This window comes from Orbicella faveolata, unplaced genomic scaffold (genome assembly GCF_042242905.1).
Source record: "Orbicella faveolata isolate gen_17 unplaced genomic scaffold, um_ofav_v1 contig_12, whole genome shotgun sequence".
Classification (NCBI taxonomy): domain Eukaryota; kingdom Metazoa; phylum Cnidaria; class Anthozoa; order Scleractinia; family Merulinidae; genus Orbicella; species Orbicella faveolata.
In genome coordinates, this window is record NW_028301539.1 from 22,415,153 (window position 1) to 22,435,320 (window position 20,168).

General features: G+C 36.7%; 1 protein-coding gene across 2 annotated transcripts; it reads left to right on the plus strand.

Annotated features, from left to right (window-relative positions):
• Window positions 1–3,839: 3,839 nt before the first annotated feature.
• LOC110060037 (cyclin-dependent kinase 8-like) lies at window positions 3,840–20,074 on the plus strand. Of its 2 annotated transcripts, XM_089282859.1 has the most exons (13): window positions 3,840–4,043; window positions 4,147–4,222; window positions 5,930–6,040; window positions 8,208–8,348; window positions 9,230–9,287; window positions 11,258–11,389; window positions 11,961–12,104; window positions 13,894–13,963; window positions 15,164–15,236; window positions 15,852–15,949; window positions 16,807–16,891; window positions 17,450–17,545; window positions 19,147–20,074. In XM_089282859.1, the coding sequence occupies exons 1-13, from the start codon at window positions 3,916–3,918 to the stop codon at window positions 19,303–19,305; spliced, it is 1,371 nt and encodes a 456-aa protein (XP_089138985.1). In that variant the 5' UTR covers window positions 3,840–3,915; the 3' UTR covers window positions 19,306–20,074. The 2 variants fall into 2 exon arrangements, with proteins under 2 accessions (XP_089138985.1, XP_089138986.1); XM_089282860.1 differs by lacking the exon at window positions 17,450–17,545.
• The last annotated feature ends 94 nt before the right edge of the window (window positions 20,075–20,168 follow it).

Genomic DNA, 20,168 nt, shown 5'->3' on the forward strand with positions numbered 1-20,168 from the left:
ATTTATAAATAATTGGAAATGCCACAAAATTTGTTTATAAGTAAGACACAAGAACTTGTCCGTTGATATGTAAATAATTATTTTAGGTACGTCCTGATTTGTAAATAATCTTTTACCATAGAGTTATTATATATAAATAACAGACTAAACAACTTCAATTATTTATAAATCAGGTCATCTCTAAAATAGTTATTTACATATCATAAAGTTTGTAAATCCCATTATTTGTAAATAAATTACTTCGCCGGGAGTGTAAATTAATTATTTATAGATAATGAACTTCACTAAGTGTGTAAATTCATTATTTAGAAATAATGAATTTCACCTCGCCGAGTGTAAATTTATTATTTATAAGTAATGAACTTCACTGCGTGTGTAAATTCATTATTTAGAAATATTAAATGTCACCTCGCCGAGTGTAAATTTATTATTTATAAATAATGAACTTCACTGAGTGTGTAAATTCATTATTTAGAAATAATGAAGTTTCACCTCGCCGAGTGTAAATTTATTATTTAGAAATAATGAATTTAACCGTGTGTGTAAATTCACTATTTACAAATAATGAAGTTTCATCTCGCCGAGTGTAAATTTATTACTTCTAAATAATGAACTTCACTGAGTATGTAAATTCATTATTTAGAAATAATGAAAGTATGAATGGCTGACCCAGCGCCTCTTGCCCGATCGATTTCGGAGGTTGTTTCTCGCGCCATAAGTGAGACAGTTAATGCTGCCCTTGCTCAGGTAGGTATGCAGCCTGAAATTCAGCAGTGGCGGATCTGGGTGAGGGGCCCGGGGACCCGTTCCCCCCCACCCCACGCTTCAAATATCTATTATGTCGTTCTTATTCACTCAACAATTCGGCAGCTCACACTGCAACAGGAACAACTACTCAAAGGCCGAGGTAACAGGTAAATTTTAAGAAAAGAAACTGCTGCATAAAGAAAATAAAAATCGCTTGGCGTGTTAAGTGAAAGGTCTGATTTCTATTGAAATAGACCTTTTTCGCTTGGGCGGTTTGTTGTTCCATTACAGACCACGTGATATTCTCTAGAGAATTGTTCTTTTATTCATCTAAAAATTATTTTTTCATATACGCGCAACTATTTGAAAATTTGAAAGGAAGAATTCTCAAGAGTATCATCACATGGTCTGAAATGGGGCAACAAACCGCCCAGTCGAAAAAGGTCTATTCAATTAATTTAGCTTTCCACGTGTACGATCTTTGGACTTGCCTGGAATAGACATGCTTAGCCGTGACTTGATCGAGCCAAACAAAGTGTGTCACACAGCTATCCGTCCAAAGGTCACAAAGGTCACAAAGAATTTAACCTGCGAGCAGGCTCACGTTTGAGTCAAACGCACGAGTGACGAAGAGGAATAGCGATCGGCGGGAAAGAAGCGCCAAGAAAGTGACTTTCTCCTCTTGCGGCTTCGCCCGTCGATTTATCGCTCTCAGCTACGCCGAGCGCGTTTGTGCTCCAACGCGAGCCTGTTCGCAGGCTACAAAGAATTATCTGAGCAAGTAAATACATTATTCGATTTCCCGATTTTAAAAGCTCTGCATTTTCTTCATGCAGCCGAATTGTTGAGTGAATAAGAACTACACAATAGATATTTGAAGCGTGATTCTCGCTTAAACACAATTATTCAAAATAAGGGGGGGGGGGGGAAGCCTCCCCTGGATCTGTCACTGCTGAATTTCAGGCTGCATACCTACCTGAGCAAGGGCAGCATTTACTGTCTCACTTATGGCGCGAGAAACAACCTCCGAAATCGATCGGGCAAGAGACGCTGGGTCAGCCATTCATACTTTCATTATTTCTAAATAATGAATTTACATACTCAGTGAAGTTCATTATTTCTAAGTAATAAATTTACCCTCGGCGAGATAAAACTTCATTATCTCTAAATAATGAATTTCTAAATAATGAATTTACACACTCAGAGAAGTTCATTATTTATAAATAGTAAATTTACAGTCGGTGAGGTGAAATTCATTATTTCTAAATAATGAATTTACACACTCAGTAAAGTTCATTATTTATAAATAATAAATTTACACTCGGCGAGGTGAAATTTATTATTTCTAAACAATGAATTTACACTCCCGGCGAAGTAATTTATTTATAAATAATGGGATTTACAAACTTTATGATATGTAAATAACTATTTTAGAGATGACCTGATTTATAAATAATTGAAGTTGTTTAGTTTGTTATTTATATATAATAACTCTATGGTAAAAGATTATTTATAAATCAGGACGTACCTAAAATAATTATTTACATATCAACGGACAAGTTCTTGTGTCTTATTTATAAACAAATTTTGTGGCATTTCCAATTATTTATAAATAAGGGGAAAATGGCATAAATTCGGTCTAGATAATAAATTTACAAACGGCGCCCCATACGGGAAGGCTTACATTCTTTGACAAGTCCAAGACTCGCAAAAATAATTTGTACAGTTTTTAAAGCTATTATTTTGAAATGGCCAAAGAACAAGAGTGTTTATGATATTATTTTAAAGCTAACAATTATGCTCCTAAAAGCACAAAAAGGTATAAGATTTTAGAAACACTAACTACAGGTCCGATCTACCAGCCGGCAGCCGCTGATCGGGGCTAAATAGGATATGAAGGGAAATGAAATTCTAACTGGCAGACAAAGGTCAATAACTCTACCTACGGCCTGAAATCGTGGCGTTACCTAGCTAGCTGTGGAACTTATTACCAGATTCACAAAGAACTATCAGAACTTTTTTAAAAGGCCTTTTATTGACCTTTCTAACCAAACTTTCTGCTTAGTCATTTATCGATACATTTGACTATCGTTTTTACTTTTTAACAATAACCTACTTTAGATTGTATTTCACGATCCTGAATTATATTTTTAAAATTTTTACTCGTATATCATGTTATCACTTTTAATGTTAATTTATGTGGAATAACTGTAAATTAGTTGGTGTGTTATTTTATCATGTGATGTCACCTCTCATATATAGCTAAGTTTATTACACAGTAAATTCTATTGTTTTTTTATTTTATTTTTGTTTGTTATTAAAGGCTTTTGTTCTTGGGCCATCGTAGTTTAACGAGGAATAAAACACAAATAGCGGTGATAAACATATTAAACTTACGCATTTTAATAACTTGACGTTTCGTATGCTACGCAACATATATTTTCAAAAGTGGACTAAAGACCGTTACAATTTTTGAAAACTATATATGAAATGTAAATAAGGGGTCTTATTTACATTTCATATATAGTTTTCAAAAATTGTAACGGTCTTTAGTCCACTTTTGAAAATGTATGTTGCGTAGCATACGAAACGTCAAGTTATTAAAATGCGTAAGTTTAATATGTTTATCACCGCTATTTGTGTTTTATTCCTTGTTTGTTATTGTTACCCAAAAAAGGCAAATGTTCACTAGTAAACTGTCTCAGTGGGTGGTGGATCTCATTCATTTTCGCACGTTATGTAGTTAAGAGAAATGGACACAAAGGACTTTCATTAAACCACGAAGGGAAAAAAACCCTTAGATGTCCTGCAAGTTTAAAGGAGGGTAGAGCTCGATTGAATCGCATAGTAGTTAATTTTCTCTCTGTCGGTACGGTGTTTCGAATGTTTTTCGCTCCCTTCCAAAGACTACAATCGTTACCATTTAAAACCTTTTACTTCGTGTATGCCTTTGTTGACAAAACGGAACACAGGTGCTATAATATTGGGGTCTGTAATCAATCGTGTTAGTGAAAAGGAGCTGTCATTCCACGTTTCTTTCGTCCGCTGGCCCACCGACCGAAAGCCCCACGCTGAGGCGGAGACTGGAAACTAGCGGTCACCAAGACGAGGGTGATCGTCAATTCAACATGGCGGCCGGTTCCTGAAAGAAGGCTTTGTTTTCTTGTCATGGATTTTGAATTCAAACTTAAATCCAACGAGCAAAGGGAACGAGTTGAAGATAAATTTGACTTTGAAGGCTGCAAAGTAGGCCGAGGAACTTATGGACATGTTTACAAGGCTAAACAAAAAGACTGGTGTGTGAAATACAGTTCTGTTGAACTCGTTCGATTGTGTGCATGTAGCTTCCGCGCTTATTGTCACTCAATGTTCTGTGTTTTTATTTATTTTTCATCGAAGTCCAAATGGGAAATACTTCGCTCTCAAGCAGATTGAAGGGACCGGTATCTCGATGTCAGCATGCCGCGAGATAGCAGTAAGTATAGGGAATTATCACATTTTAAAGTATACGAATAAATTTAAGCTTAAATAAGTTAAACATGTACAATAACATGTAAGCCTAAGCTTAACAGATCTTTAGTATTTTTTTTCGAACTTTTTGCTTAAGTCTTAGCTTATGTTTGTTCGTAATTTAATTAAGTACCGTCGGTACAAAAAAAAAAAAAAAAAGAAATTTGCCACGTAACCTCTTTTTACCTATTAAAATACTTTACAGTTTTAAGCATTTTTAATTACGGATAGTTCTGATAGTATAATTTTTGACAGGTGTATAAATCATACCAAGAACTCCTGGCTTAGTTTTCTTTAATTAATTTCATCTCTTGCATCTGACTGAATCAAACCTAAGGCTGGCAAAAGACCATCCAGATTACAAAGCTTCTGAGCTGGGCCATTTACTAGATGATCAGCCCAGGGGGAAGGGAGGTACTCCCTTACATGAGCTTATATGGGTTTGTTTGAGTAAACAGCGTGAAAACATATGATATGCTTTTGCAGGTGGAAAAACAAAATTACAAAGGTGAAATAATAATAATAAGAAAATCAATTATCTTTCTAAAATCTTCTCCTGAAGCTATTGTTCGTTTAGTTCAAAAGGTATTGATTACTTCTAAAACAAAACAGAAAATTACACCCAACCACTCTCCAGAAAGTTGTGGCAACTTGGTATGCACTAAAATTAGACCCGAGTGAATAAACCATTAAATGGGAGCATTGGTCACCCATTGGGATTTGTGATTGGCAGGCTGAATACCTTGGCCTTGTTATATAGGCTTGTTTCATGTTTAAGCCCCAGGGTTAGGGGTGGGTGGGCTGACCTAGGGAATTTGACATTTTCAAAGAAGCCAGAGTCAAATTCCTGACCCATGGATGCCAAGTAAATGCCAAATTTCTACCCCTCAGGTAACTTATTTCTGTCAGACAGACAGGATTCATCAACTGAATTCCTAACACAAAGGAAGGCTCAGTACCAAGTCAATTTCCCATGGATAGCCCACCCCCAAACCCTGCGGCTTAACATTGATGGGTGTATTATGTTGAAGATCTTCAGTGTGGATTCTTACATTTTTAACTACATATGATTAATAATAATGCTTGCTTCAAAATTTTGTCATATCTTCTGGCTGTGAGCTTCATATGGACTGCACTTTAATTTGCAAAGTGATCAGACATGTCACCTACATGTACAATGTACTGTATGGATATCTGGCATTCTGATAGGATCAGTAAAATAATTATATATTGAAAGCATCGTGTGCAGTGATGAAGAAGAATATAGTGAATGTTGAGCTTTGAAAGTCATACTGTACATGCACTAAGGAATTTCACTCATTGGTAGTTTCCTCACTGAACTGTAGTTAATACATAATTTCCTATAAGCAGACATCTCCCTTGGTTCTGAGGAAGTAGAAAACAATTTTGAGATTTAGTCTAATAAAATTATCTCCTGTAAGTGGCAGTGGAAAAGCTCAAGATTGAAATCAATGTTGCCTTTTATGTTTAAAGTGGACTGAAGCCTTGTCATGTTTATATTTACTGTGCAAGTTTAAGTGATCTACAAATGAATGTAATTAGTTGTTACAATGTACATGTCTATCACTAAATCTAACTACAGTATATACAGTTTACAAGTATGCACTGAACTTGTTATTAAAATAATTCTTTTTGCACTCTCTTTTGTTAGCTTCTGAGGGAACTGAAGCACCCAAATGTGATTGCATTACAACGTGTGTTCCTTTCTCATGCTGATCGCAAAGTTTGGCTCCTTTTTGATTTTGCAGAGCATGATCTCTGGGTGAGTAGTTACTTGTCAAGGAGAAATTTGTGTATTAAACCTAAATTTGTGATCATGTAAAACTCTTGTAAAGTTTTGTAAGAAAAACAGTACAAGGTATTTAAAGTGAAGCGTTTAGCATTTACACTGTACATCATGATTATTTGAATCACAGTGCACATACATACATGTATTAGATTGTTGAATTGTGTATGTGATTTGAAAACAAAAATGTGTTGAGTTAACATGATCAGGGTTTCTGATATTTCACGCAGTCGCAGAGCCATGAATTTCAAGTAAATCTGCGAAATCCCACGAAATTCGCTAGAAATCATACCAAATACTTGTCAGCACAACATGTTTGAAAGTTATCTTGGCTGTTGGGGCTGCTTACTTGCTGTAAACTTGCTAAATTACCTTGAAACTTCGTCACTTCAATGAGTAAACAACATCCCAAAACTGCCAGGTGTTCTTAGATTAATGTTGCAAAAAACTGGGCAGCAGCCATGATGTAAAAAGCTTTGTCATTGGCGCATTTCTAGAGCGCACTGTTGTTAAGAGCAAATAATGTTTTCTGTTAAAAATAACCTTGTGGTCACCTGCCTCGTGGTCAAACATAAAGCAAAACCTAAATAGAACAGAACTTCGAAGATGAGGCAAACAACATGCAATTGGATAAAGAAGATATTCAATGAAGCAACTTGAATAGTAAATATCTAAGCATAACTCTTGTGTTTTAAATATCCTGTTTTTCTTATTTAATCTGTTTTTATTGTGTTCAACAAGCTTTGTAAAGTACAATTTTATATTGCGGTACGAAGCCTGAGTAAATGTTCTAAGAGTGTTTAGTTTCATTAAAAACTCTCCTCAAATCAGCACAAAACCAATTGCTTTCCAGTGAAATTTGCCCAGAACACTCCTGCAAAATCTGCTGTTTTTTACTGATCATTTTTCAGTCACGTGGCCTTGAAAATTCCTGCAAAATTCCTGCGAAATCGGCCTTTTTTTCGCGAATTCGTCCCTGAAAATCCTGCAAAATTTGACTTTTTTTCCGCGACCTACCAGTTGCCCTACATGATGCTCTTTCTTTAAGACCAGAACTGCATGGGATTGATAGATTTACATTTTCCTAGAATGTACATTTTACACATGTAACTGTACAGTGGCCCTGATTTCAGGGGCGTAGCCTGAGATTTTGAAGGTCTACGCACAAGAAGAAAAATAATTTCAAGCGCTGAAGGCGTTGCAAACTAGGGGGATCTGGGCATGCTCCTCCAGAAAATTTTGAAATCTGGGGTCTCGGAAATGCCATATCCTGCAATTTCTGAGGGACATTTCAGTAAGCAAATGCGGGGGAAAATGCACTGATTAGTTGTTTATTTTACACATCTCCAGAGTTTTCGGCAAGCTACAAAAACAGGGGGTAAAACAACAGTATAAACAGAGGGTTTAAAGGGCAAAACATCTACCCTTCATACAGGCATTACTGTCACTCTGTTATAACATTATCAGTGTCAACTTCCATGTGCTTGTGAATGTGCAGAATTGCTAAAGAGCTCAATCTTCTGTCTTTTATGATACTTTGTTAAGGAGTTTTCAATCTCTTCATACTGCTGAAGCTACACTCAGGATACGTCAACAATGTTATGACAGCAACAATGATATACTCTGGGTTAGAATTGAGGGTTGGCATGAAAAAGAGTCGGCGCTTGACACTAACTTTTCAACTTACTAGCCTAGTGGCTAATGACCACTTATATGTTATTAGCCAATTTTTTTTTTTTTTACCAGCCAAGGCTAGGTCCAATAACAGCAGTATTACTAGCAATAACTAGCAAGCAAAACGCAAGCAACTCTCTTTAAGTTAATTAATTTTCATGTCAAGCAGACCCTTATTTCTTGCCAACACGAGAGAGCCACATGAAAGTGGCTCGGTTTGAGTAGTCGTGCTGCAAAATTTTGGTGCTTTTATTTGAATACAAAAACAAAGAAACATCAATAGCAAGCATCTTCCAGAACAAGACATTCCCAGATGCAAGCTATTAAATAATTTTCTAGATTTCAGTTTCAGATTCAAAGTTAGGATGTGCTGCAGCTCATATACTGGCCTTGTGAATTTTGTATTACTATTAAATTAAATACACCTACATGTACTTAACTATGAAAATTGCCTATTCCTCTCATGTAGCACATTATCAAATATCACCGAGCCTCTAAAGCCCAAAAGAAAGCTGTCCCTGTTCCAAAAGGAATGGTGAAGTCTTTGCTTTATCAGATCCTGGATGGCATCCACTACCTTCATTCCAACTGGGTGCTACATAGAGATTTGGTGAGTTAAGCATGTGTACCAGTTGTATTGCCTTTAGTCTAGATCTATATTAGATCTGGTTGAAATTATGGTAAAGCACCATTTTATTATATAACAATATGACAAATACCTGTACATACTAGCAATGTTTTGCCATCACATTTCCAAGCACAGAGGAGAGAGCTGAAAGTTTGACAGGTGCCATTATTTAAATTTTGTCAAATTGTGTAAATGTGATGAAACAGTGTTTTGAGTTTTTGGTATCTCACCTCACTGGAAACAGTTACCTCATCTAAAACATACTTGCTACGTATATGAAATAAACTAAAAGTGTTATAATATTTATATTCATCTTGAGAAACATAAAGATGTTGTTGTTGCTGTTGTTCTTGTTGTTGTTGAAATATAAGAGGGAACAGGAAACAAAATCATCAAATTTTGTGATAATCAATTCCACTGTCATGGTCGTAAATTCCCTTTGTTTCAACTTGGCGAGTTTCAGAATGTTGTGTCAGTAATAGCTACATGTACAACTGTCATGTAGTTAAAGCCTGCAATAGGCCAGTGGCCAATACAGCTTCTGTAGCATTAAGCGACTAGGGGTTTTTCTCCCCCCTCCCCCCTCCCCCTCCCCTCTCCCCCTCCCCCCACCTTGTATTGGATGCTAATTCATTGATGGCTTACCCCTGAGCATTAAAATTGACAATTTTTATACCCATTTAAATATACATGTACCTTCATGTAAAAGTGTCTTGCTCCAGAAAATGCATCTTTTTTTCCAAGACTTGAATGCAGACCACTCTGCAATGACCCATGTTTAATTAAGAATGTACAGCTGTACATACAGATGCACACGTATAAATGTGAACTGACATTTTTTTGCTGTACGTCATTTTATTTAGAAACCAGCAAACATACTTGTCATGGGTGAGGGACCAGAGAAAGGAAGAGTAAAAATTGGTTAGTTGTTGAAATGGATATTTTTTAGTTCAAATGTTAGATAATTTTTATAGTTTACATGCAGTTCATTTGCATGTGCTAATGTACATGTACATGTACATGTAGTCAGGAAGAATTTAAACATTTGAGTGGTACTTGGAAGTTTGGTCTACATTGGAGTTACAATAACATTTCAAGTATCAAATTTGTCTTCTTTAAGGTACAGTATTTCAGTTTGTTCTTCACATTTTCGAACAATCAATCATTGAAAGTTGTCAAAATTATTCTTACCCTAATGATTTGATTTAGACACCCCCCTTTCTAATAAGATCTTCCCATTGTGTGCCATTGTTAATAAGTGCCCTTATTCCAATATTTCGTAAGTGCCCCCTTCCAGTAAACAACCCCATAACAAAATTAACTTTCAAGACATTGACAAAGAATAATTCTACTGATTAGAAGAAAAAATTATGAAGTCGGCTTTCTCATTTAAATATTATGACTATCAGAGCCTCTATTTTTACAGTTCTAATGAGTCAACTATTTAAAAGGAAACAAGACGCATGTCTGCGTGAACTCAGGATTTTTTAGAACAACACGACACTTTCATGTCATTACTGCCTCATTCCTTATGAACTAGCAAAGTTGTGACCTGGACGCGCGAGTTGACTTTGTAAAAATTTGGAATGCCAGGGTTTTTTTGTTTTTGTATTGTTTTGTTTGTTTGTTTGTTTGTTTTTCAACCCATTGACGCCTGCATAAAATTTCATGCGGCCCACCCCTAATTCCCTGGCTTTTTTTTTTGAAATATTTCAGAGCAAGCATAAGCACAAGAATAAACCATATGCGCAGTATTCAAGACACCGCTTATTTAAAGTTGAATAAATGAAGGGCCAAAATATTAAAAAAAAATCAACAAAAAGAACTCAACTTGATGTGTAAAGCTGATAAGAAAATAAGAAATTATAAGCTTATTTTTTCTCTCCTGCACGACAAAAAATGAGAATATTGAATACGCAAAAATGAGTTAATTATTGACTTTGGAGGACAAAACAAAACCGAATACAACAGAATTTCCATTAAAAACATGAAATCAGATTATTTCTTCCCTGCGCGACGAAATAATACAGTGCAGTGAAAGAAAGATGAAAGTTGTAAGTCAACAAGTCAATTATTTTGAGATAAATCGTATGTCAACACAGGTGGCATGATTAATACGTGACATTATGCTGTTGGCGATTGCGTTACAATTTTAGCTGTTTATAAGACAATGCTTGAGAATGCTTCGAAAACTGTGTAGAATGCTTTGAAAATACAGGTAGAAAGGGCCACCTGTGATGTCAACTGTGTTAAATTAGAACCCACTTAGTTCTTTTCTCAGGAATTCTTTAGTAGCTGAGTAAAACTCCAAAAAATATATTTGAATGAAACGAATTAACTATTAAACAATCAAACTGTGGAGGTCACCGAACTGATTAAATACACAGAAATCCAACGTGTAAAAATACTGTTGTGTTTGTGTTGTTGTGTTATCGCGACAGTTAAAGGAAATAAAATTCTTCACCATAAAGGTTTGAGCATTCTGTACACCTTGATTTTCCATTCTTGGGCCACCTAAACAGTTACTTGTGTTCTCCTTTCCATTTTAAGTCCTGAAGAAGTATCATTCTCATCTCCAGAGGCCGTGCTCCTTTTGGTCAGCAGCATAATAACATTGCGCATGCGTGTTAAGGACTTGACTGTGATTTGCGACTGAACAACAACAAAAAAAAAACGAAGCCAGAATTTCAACTCGGGTGTTTCCTTTGGAAAGCCCAAGTAATTAGCACGATGGGTGCTAATTTGAATTATTATGATAATTAAAATTGTTGTTGATTGGCAGCAAGTACAATACTATACACGTAAAATGCTTATTGTTTAGCGCAATTCTGATAAAGAAGGAAATAGCTGTACTTGATGATTTTTGATGTAGTGTTGTTTGATTTCTGCAGCTGACATGGGATTTGCCAGGCTGTTCAATGCTCCATTAAAGCCTCTTGCTGATCTGGATCCAGTTGTGGTGACATTTTGGTACAGAGCACCTGAGTTACTTCTTGGTGCTAGACATTATACTAAAGCCATAGGTACGAGTACTGTTAATATTCTTATTTTATTTTTGCACAATGTACTTGTAACTGTACATGCGTATAAATTACATGCAACTGAATCATATCATTAAAGCTGCATGCCTGTGAGTACAGTACATGTGTAATTGTCTTTAACTTGCATGTTGTATATTTTATCATAAATGTTATTGTAGTGTACAAATTAAGTTGGACTAACACTGAAGTGAAGTAACAGTTATAATAGAAGCATAACGTACATGTAGATGTATACAAACTTGTATTTATTTTACATGCTTAGAGGGACACTGCTGATTCTCCTTAATGAGATGCTTGTACACTCTATTATGTACATGTACATCACAGATGTTTCATCAAAGGCCGGTCACTGGGCAAATTGACCGGCTGCAAGGACGATTTTAACTGCCTGGTTTGACAATTTAGCGGAAAGTCTTTCTTGTAAAGAAGTTCAGTTTAGATAGTTTTGCCCGCCTGTGAAAACTAGTTGCCATCCTGCTGAAAACATTGACGAAACCCCTGAAAATGTCATCAGTTCTTATCCTTATTATACATTCTTTACTTTTATTCATAGATATATGGGCTATAGGCTGTATTTTTGCAGAGCTATTAACATGTGAACCCATATTTCATTGTCGTCAAGAGGATATCAAAACTAGCAATCCTTATCACCATGAACAGCTTGATAGGATATTCAATGTAATGGGATTTCCACAAGGTGAGGTTCACGTACTGCAGTGACATCTGACATATCATAACCTTCTTGTTAGACTGATGTGATGGCAGGTGAACAAGTAGGCCTATATGTATATTCGTCAATAACATCTTTGATGCAGACAATATCTGAACATACAGTACATGTACAAAATTGCTGCAATGGTCCCCTGCAAGCATGTTAGTGCTAATCCTTTCATTATCTTTTCTTAATCCATTGTGGATTAGGTCTTGTTAAATCAAGTGTTTAACTTGGATGATTAGGTACATGTGGTACAGCCTTGAATAAAGAATAAAAATAAAATAAATTATAATACACAATACAATGCAAATTTTATTGTCAACTCCCCATTGGGGCTTTTCAGAGACAATGATAAAGATAATTAAAAAAAAAATACTCAAAGATTATTGATAAACAATTATTGAAAACTATTTACATGTAAAATTCATGACGTTAAAAATTGATTTAAGAGGAAGGCTTTCATTTTAGGTTTAAAAATGATAAGAGATTCACTTAATTTAAAATGGGGTTTTAAGGCATTCCACAAAGTTACGATTCTGTAACAAAAAAGTCTCTGTCGCGACTTGGTTTTAAAAAGGGGTATATTAAGCTGGGAAGATGATCTTGTCACCCGACTGCTAATGTTCCCTCTGGAGATAAAATTTGAACTCAGGTAGTTTGGTACTTGACCTGTCATAGATTTAAAAGCCAACACGTATCAGAGAGGAAGCCACATCAGCCTTAGCTGGTTTTCATGTGGGTCGTCTGTCCTGACCAGTCGAATTGGAATTTGGAGTGTTGGTTTTTGTGGAGGGAGGAAAACCAGAGAGCCTGGTGCCTTGTAGGGGACCTATGTCCTTTTGTCTTTCTACCTGCCAGTTGGAAAATATATATATCTATTAAATTAATAAATAGATATATTAGATTAATAGATATTAGGTGTCAAGAACCCCTGTTACAAGTTCCCATATAAATTTAATGCATGTTTCAAATGATACAATTTGTACAGTGGGTACATGTGTGTATGTGATACATGTATCTAGTATTAAATAGTACTGAGCTGAATTAAAATTGACTTGCTCTGGGGCAGCCTTTTTTTTTTTTGACTTTATCCGTGTTTGCATGTACAGTGGTACATGGCTTTGGCTTCAGAACTTATTAATACTGTACAAACTTTCATTTTCATAAAGGACATGCTGAGTAAAGCATACAAAACAGTTGCAAACATGCACAATTTCATTCACCAGAAATAACAAACTGAATTGCTTTTTGGTCCTTTTCACCAATGTGTGGTCCTTTTCACCAGTTGGGATTCTTAATAAATTGTGATCTATTTGTAATATTTGTTTGTTTATTTACAGTGTCCTCAATTAGCACAAGAGTGCTAAATACATTTGACCCTTAAATAAAGTTGTTATTATTATTAATGTTGCGAATAGTAGCATAAAGACTGACATCCCAGTAATCATCACAGTTATGTACACAACTACACACATCACTTCAGTGATCATTGAATCAATGTCTTTACATCTTCCTCCACAGTTCAATTTAAGATCTTTCTACATATATTTGCTTGCAGCTTACAAAATGTACGTGCATGTACTTGTACCATGAATGTTAAGTAGAAGTCTTATTGATTAGGTATTTAGTAATCTTGTTCTTTCTCTCATCGATTTTAATGAAACTAGTCATAATTCATTCAGTAATACAGCATACATGTGTATACCTGTATGTAGTTTTGGGTAGCATTGCAACTTTACTTTCCTCCCTTGACTTGTTTGTTTGTTTTCAGAGAAAGACTGGGAGGATATCAAGAAGATGCCAGAACATGGCACCCTTCAGAAAGACTTCAGAAAAGCAAAGTATGGACTATTTTTATGCTAGTTTCAATAGATCAAATTCTTCCGGAGGCTTAAGAGACTAAAACAAAAGAAATTGTTAATTTGTGCCTCAACTTCAAAGTAATTTCCTTTGTTTTAGTCCCCTAAGGCTCAGAGCCACATTAGAATTTTATTTGTTAATTATACTCATATATTGTAATACTCATATATATGTGCATCTACACCAATACATTATATTACTGTACATTGAACTCACCATCTCTTTTCTGATTGGTCAAAAGCAAACTGTGAATTTTCAAAATCAGCGCCTGTGACGTCATCTCTGCAGATTATACAATAATCATGTCAAGGACACTCAAGGTCACGGGTAATCATGTCAAGTTCGCGCGCTTTGTGTTGCTTGCCGTCAGTGAAGAAGCAAAAACATGACTTCCATTTTTTTTCGTTCAATGTACAATAACACAATTATTAGATTCGGTTTTTGTGATATCCAGAATAATCAAGGTCTCGGAAAGGGTTATCAGCCTCAGCCTTCAGCTTCGGCTTATAACCCCTACCTCGACCTTGATTATTCTGGATATCACAAAAACCTTAGCCAATAATTGTTTATAATTACATTTTTCCTCAAAGTACAGAAATACTGTGTATATTAATGTAGTACATGAAATGTACAGACTATAACAAAACTGGGTGTTGTCCAGTCCAACACTGAGATGTGACTTTGTATTACATATCACGTACGTGTATTATACAAAGTTTTTTTTTGTTTTGATGTTATTTGCCACACAAAAGAAAATTACAATTTAACTTATCAGAAAATTAAATTACTTAAAGTGGTTAGGAAAACTCATGGAAGCCAGAAAACCTGTGTGTTTTAAGGACTCTTGAGTTATATACAGTAACATATGCAGTGAAGTTAGTTTCAAGGCGCAAAGATGACAGTTGAAAATAAGCTAAACATTACACCTGTAAAGTACGAATTTGTCAAGTATCGTTTATAGTTGTTTAAAATGTTAGCCTTAAAGCAAACGAAATTGAGTATGAGTGTATGATTTATTGTCAAGCAAAAAAAAAAAAAAATGGTCCATTGAAATAGACAGATTGCATGTAGTTCGACAACAGGGTAGATAGAAGACATTGAAAATGTGTGCAGTCCATGTGCATTGCCTAGCAAACAGATTGTTTAGTATATTTTGTGTATTTGTTTACTTTTATTTACAGCTATGTAAATGCTAGTTTGTGGAAATACATGGAGAAACACAAAGTCAAACAGGACAGTAGAGCATTCCAACTGGTAAGAATTTAAATTCAGTTAGACTTCTATAGACGTGTACCCTGTATATAAGTTTCCAGCAGCCATGAGTGTTTCTGCCGTGGAGACGAAGGCACCCATGTAACGGGGCTTAATTCCCACTATATTTAATCATAATTTCTTATTATATGGCTTGTGTTTGTCGCCAATCTAACGCGCGCACTGATTGGCTTACTTCATCTAGGGCATTATTCTCCCGTAAATGCCCACGGGCAGATTACAGTCCGGCAAAGACAGAGCAAAAAGCCATAAATTATAATAAGTAACTTATTAACCTCGAACGGTCTTTAGGGAAAATCTGAAAGTTCGACCATGTCATATTGACCTCGCTATCGCTATTTTCCCGCAACGACCTCACTCTCGGTTAATAAGTAGTTAATATTACCTCTGAGCTGTGTTTCACAAAGGACAAGTCATGAACGCTAGCTGAAAAAATAGATAGACCCTGAAAGATAGATATGAGTGGCCCTTTCAGAGGTAATAGCACCTGATATGAACAGAGACCCTGATAAAAGAATGCAGCTTTGACAAAAATGTGTCAGCTACAAGCACTGGAGGTGTACACAATGTGTCTTGTATATGTTTGTTAATTTTAAGCTCTCCAAGTTACTGGTGATGGACCCAAACAAAAGGATAACATCGGATCAGGCTTTGCAAGATCCTTACTTTAAAGAAGATCCTTTACCAACACCTGAGTAAGTAACATAGGCTTCTACTGTGAGCTTAGCATTGTTAGCAACTGCATTGTTGCAATCAAACTGTGCTGTAATGTTCCCTCGTGTGACAATACTACATGTAGATGAAATAAAAATGCAAATTAAAATAAACCAGAACCCCTGGATAAATGTATTTTTATACATTTATGTAATCTGCACAACCCTGTTAGAATGGGCATGCTTGAAATAGTATTTCCATAACTCGACAGAAGCAAAGAGCAAGCGAGAGTTCTTGACGTAATGATGAAGATAGCAAACATACTTAAAATTTTGATTAAGAAAGAAAAAAAGATTGTCCTTTCTTTGTATTGCTATGTTTTCTAAATGAAAGAGATTTTTTAAAAAATAACATTTTCGTTTTTCTTCTAGGAATACACTTGCGTATTTTGAACGAGCTTGTACAGCTCTTAGACGTGACGTGTCTAAATAAAGTATTGTATTTTGTATTGTGTATTCCATCGAGATATAAAACCACTCACCAACGTTTTAGAGAACTCGAAAAACTGTGAAACCACTCGGCTATCGACTCGTGTTCCCGGCCCACAGCATTTCTCGTTCTCCCAAACTTCCACTCGTGTTTCTATAACTCTGCAGAAAATGTTTGCAATTTCTTAAGGGAACTCATTCATTTCCGACATACATGTACATGTAACGTGCCTGTGCTGTTCTGCTTCAACAGTTTTTTTTAGTGTAAGTGTTTTATTTTAGCTTTTATTTTTGCCCAATAGAATGAGTTTGTTTCAGATTTCAATAACAGAACAAAGTATTATTTGTAATACTTATGCATGCATGCTGTATTCTTGTCTAGCTCTGATGCAGCCTTTTGTTGCTTTTAGTGCCTTTGCCGGGATGACAATACCTTATCCTAAAAGAGAATTTCTCAATGATGATGACAGTGACTCGAAGTCCAGTGCTGCAAAGGTAATGGAATGTTACTGGGTGAACCTACATGTAAGCATTACGCATATACCCCATTTACATTATATTGACCCGACATCGGACTGGCAAAATAATGGCCTTAATTCAGCATTTGACCAACTCTTGCAAAGTGTTTGCAAAAGGTATGTTAATTAGACTGATTCAGCATTGGTCAAATTTAGGACCAATGTGCCGATTCAAATGGAAATCGGCCAACTCTGCGAATGTGCAATCTGGTGCCAGAATGTAGGGTATGCATGCTTATTTGTTAGTTGCATGTGATCTTACACGACTATTATCAGGTAATGCATGTGTGACAAGTCTTATCACTGCACGGCACACACTGCGCGCAAGAAGAAACATTAACCCTGAAGATATCGCCGGATTGGCCCACGCTAACACTTAGCACACAATTGTCGCTAGGTAGTGCCGTAGCATCCACTAACAAAGCACATTCCCTTTCCTGCTGAGAAACAGGCCATTGTTAGACGAGGTACACAGTGTTTCCATTTCACAGTGCCTTTATCTCGCTGAACCAGGCCAACATTTTAACACTTCCAGACTAACCCGGGCAAGCAAGAGAACTCGGACAATAACGGGCAGCCGAGTGCTAAGAGAGTGCGCGTCGTATCTGCGCACACGACTGAACAGTTTCAGGTAACGTATCACGTGTTTGTCTGTGAGGGACAGTTCTCTCCACTCTCTGGGGGCACCACAAAATTTGGTCCCTGGGTCAAATCGACGCACGTGATTGGCGGCCTAGGTCTTAACAGCTAACGGCTAACACTCACTTTGTACTGGTTAATAGCATTAGCAGCTGATTAATTTGAAATGATGCGCCCACGAGTTCTTATTAGGCTACGTACCTCTTACCTTAGTTAAAAATAAGCGCTGATGGATTTGAAGTACGCGGGTAGGGAGGTTGTTACGGAGAGGCGCTTTTTCTCCTATGCTCCTCTCGCCCACTTCCTCAGGCCTCAAAAAAATAGTGGTTGAAAACACTGGGCGCCTGCATTGGTGTCGAGGACTTCGTAGAACACGAGGTTGCGTGCCAACACTGTATGATAATTTCCAAGCACTGCTTAAAGAGCAAACGTATCATGGCATGTTTTCGTCTGACAATGCTACTGTAAAAAAAATACTTCTCCAAGTTAAACGCTAATGGAGCAATAACGTTTCAAAGCAGGTTAAAACGTTAATTGATGACGCCTACTGTGTTAAAATAATACAGTCTATTAGCTTGCGTGCAACACGTGCTTGTTTTATCCTCCGACATCTTCACTGTTAAAGGAACTACGTCACGGGTGGCGTATGTCGAAAAGTTTAGCCTACATGTTTCAAGCTAATAATCCGTGTTAATCTTCTCCATCCCTAACCATCCTTGTTCCTTTATGGTTTATTTTATGTCTTTGGTGTTTTTCTATCTTAGTAAACAGATATTTTCAGGTTTTTTTCAATCCAAAGGTATTTTTGTACCTGACCAAAATAACTCAAAATATCGTGGCATAGCTCCTTTAAAATTAAACCTTGAGATTTATTTTGAACACAGCTGGAAATGCTGTTGTTTCTATTTCTTGTCAACAGGCCCGACGGTGTTAAAGATGTCAATATACAATTTCTCCTTGCCTTACTCCATAGACCCGTTATGGTACTAGTTGAGAAAATATCGTCATACAACAAAGAAATTCCCTGGTGTGATCAGTTGTTCTATCCTTATGGCATGCCGTATTGAGCTTGTGCGAACTTTTCAGGCTCATTCTTGTCACTTCTTGCTCACAGCAATTCATTGTTAATGCAGGAAGCGGGGTTATGCCAGCGATAGTAAGGGCTCCTGCACATGAAGGGACCCGTTGCAGAGACATGTCCCAGGGACAGAGTAAAAACGTAGACACACAAGGAAACGTAGCAGGGACTTTTGGCTGGAACAAAATCAGAGGGTGCACATACGATAAAATGTATTGATCAGTGACCTATTGCAGGACATGATCCTTTAGTGTGAACTGTACTTTCACTGAGCTCACGCAACACAGGCTGTAGCTGAAGCATGGCCCTGCTTAATTTCCTTGTGTGTCCATATGATATGTTGTGATTTTCTCCCTGTCTCAGCGGCTTGTCTCGTCTAGCTTATTGACCATAAACTGTCTTGCATTGATTGTCTCAAGTGGGGAAAAAAATAGAAACTCATATATTTGCCTTTGTTACGTTCATAATGACGTAAGCCTTCTCATTTCCTTATTCTTTCATTATTTGTTTTTTAGCAAAAGCAGCAGTCGTTCGCATTCCAAGGACAGAACAATCAACAGGCCCAGGCGTCCAACAGCCAGCAGTCTGCTCATGTTGGACGGTTCTTACAACAGCAGCAGTTTTCTACAAATAACACTCAGGGCCAGTCCACCCCTACCAACCGACAATTCTGAATTCTGATAATTGTATGCTGCCTGGCCTCTGTGCTGGGTTAGTCCTTTTGTTTTGGATTATGCCACTTTATTCCGAGCCGTGGAATTTTAAGGTACGCCACTCTAAAGGCGGGAAAGGCGTTATACGGGTATATCTGGTGTTATCCCGCCGGCTAAATGGAAGACATAAAATGGCACTGGTTTCCCAGCTTCCAGTGTTTTCCCGCCATAGAGTGACACGTGCTTTACAGCCTCCAGTGTTTTTCTCTACCATTCCCGTACAAGAAGGAGTCGTTTATAAATCAATGATAAAGTCACTGATTTTTTTTTTTTTCCAGTGCTGCATTTTGTTTTGAATTCATATAATGTAAAATATAACCCGAGTGGCTGTACTTTTCCTCCACAAACATGCACTAGCCTTCAGGCTAATGTGTTTCCAAAGTTATAGATCACCGGTCACGATCTCTGGCTATGCACCTATCACCAGCAGGGCATTATGGGCACTGTGCGGAGCATTTATGATGTTACCGGGGTACATCAAAGAGGCGATAGGAGGAATTCTATGTGATACACTCTGTGGTGAAAACGAAGCATTTCGTTTAGTGTTTTTAAATCTTGCTCTCTCATCGGTATCTTTAGTAATATCTTCAACCGCTATTCTGGATACTTTTTCAGGGAACTCGTTGCTTAATCTCTAACTTCGTTTATATTGCCCACCTCTTTGAAATCGAATTTATTTTTGTTGTTGTATAAATTAGGAAATAAACGTGCAATACATGTAATAAGTCAATATTTGCAATATCTCTCTGTTAATTTAATGAAGGAGCTTTCTAGCTTCTTCGCCAGCGTTACGGTTCGTTTCTGGGCAGAATAGTTATTGTGAT

Excerpts from the sequence above, each read along its gene's own strand:
- LOC110060037 (XM_089282859.1), top strand. The coding sequence starts at position 3,916 with ATGGATTTTGAATTCAAACTTAAATCCAACGAGCAAAGGGAACGAGTT. Across the intron at positions 13,964-15,163 it reads AAAGACTTCAGAAAAGCAAA|CTATGTAAATGCTAGTTTGT; the intron begins GTATGGACTATT and ends TTTTATTTACAG. Across the intron at positions 17,546-19,146 it reads ACACGACTGAACAGTTTCAG|CAAAAGCAGCAGTCGTTCGC; the intron begins GTAACGTATCAC and ends TTTGTTTTTTAG.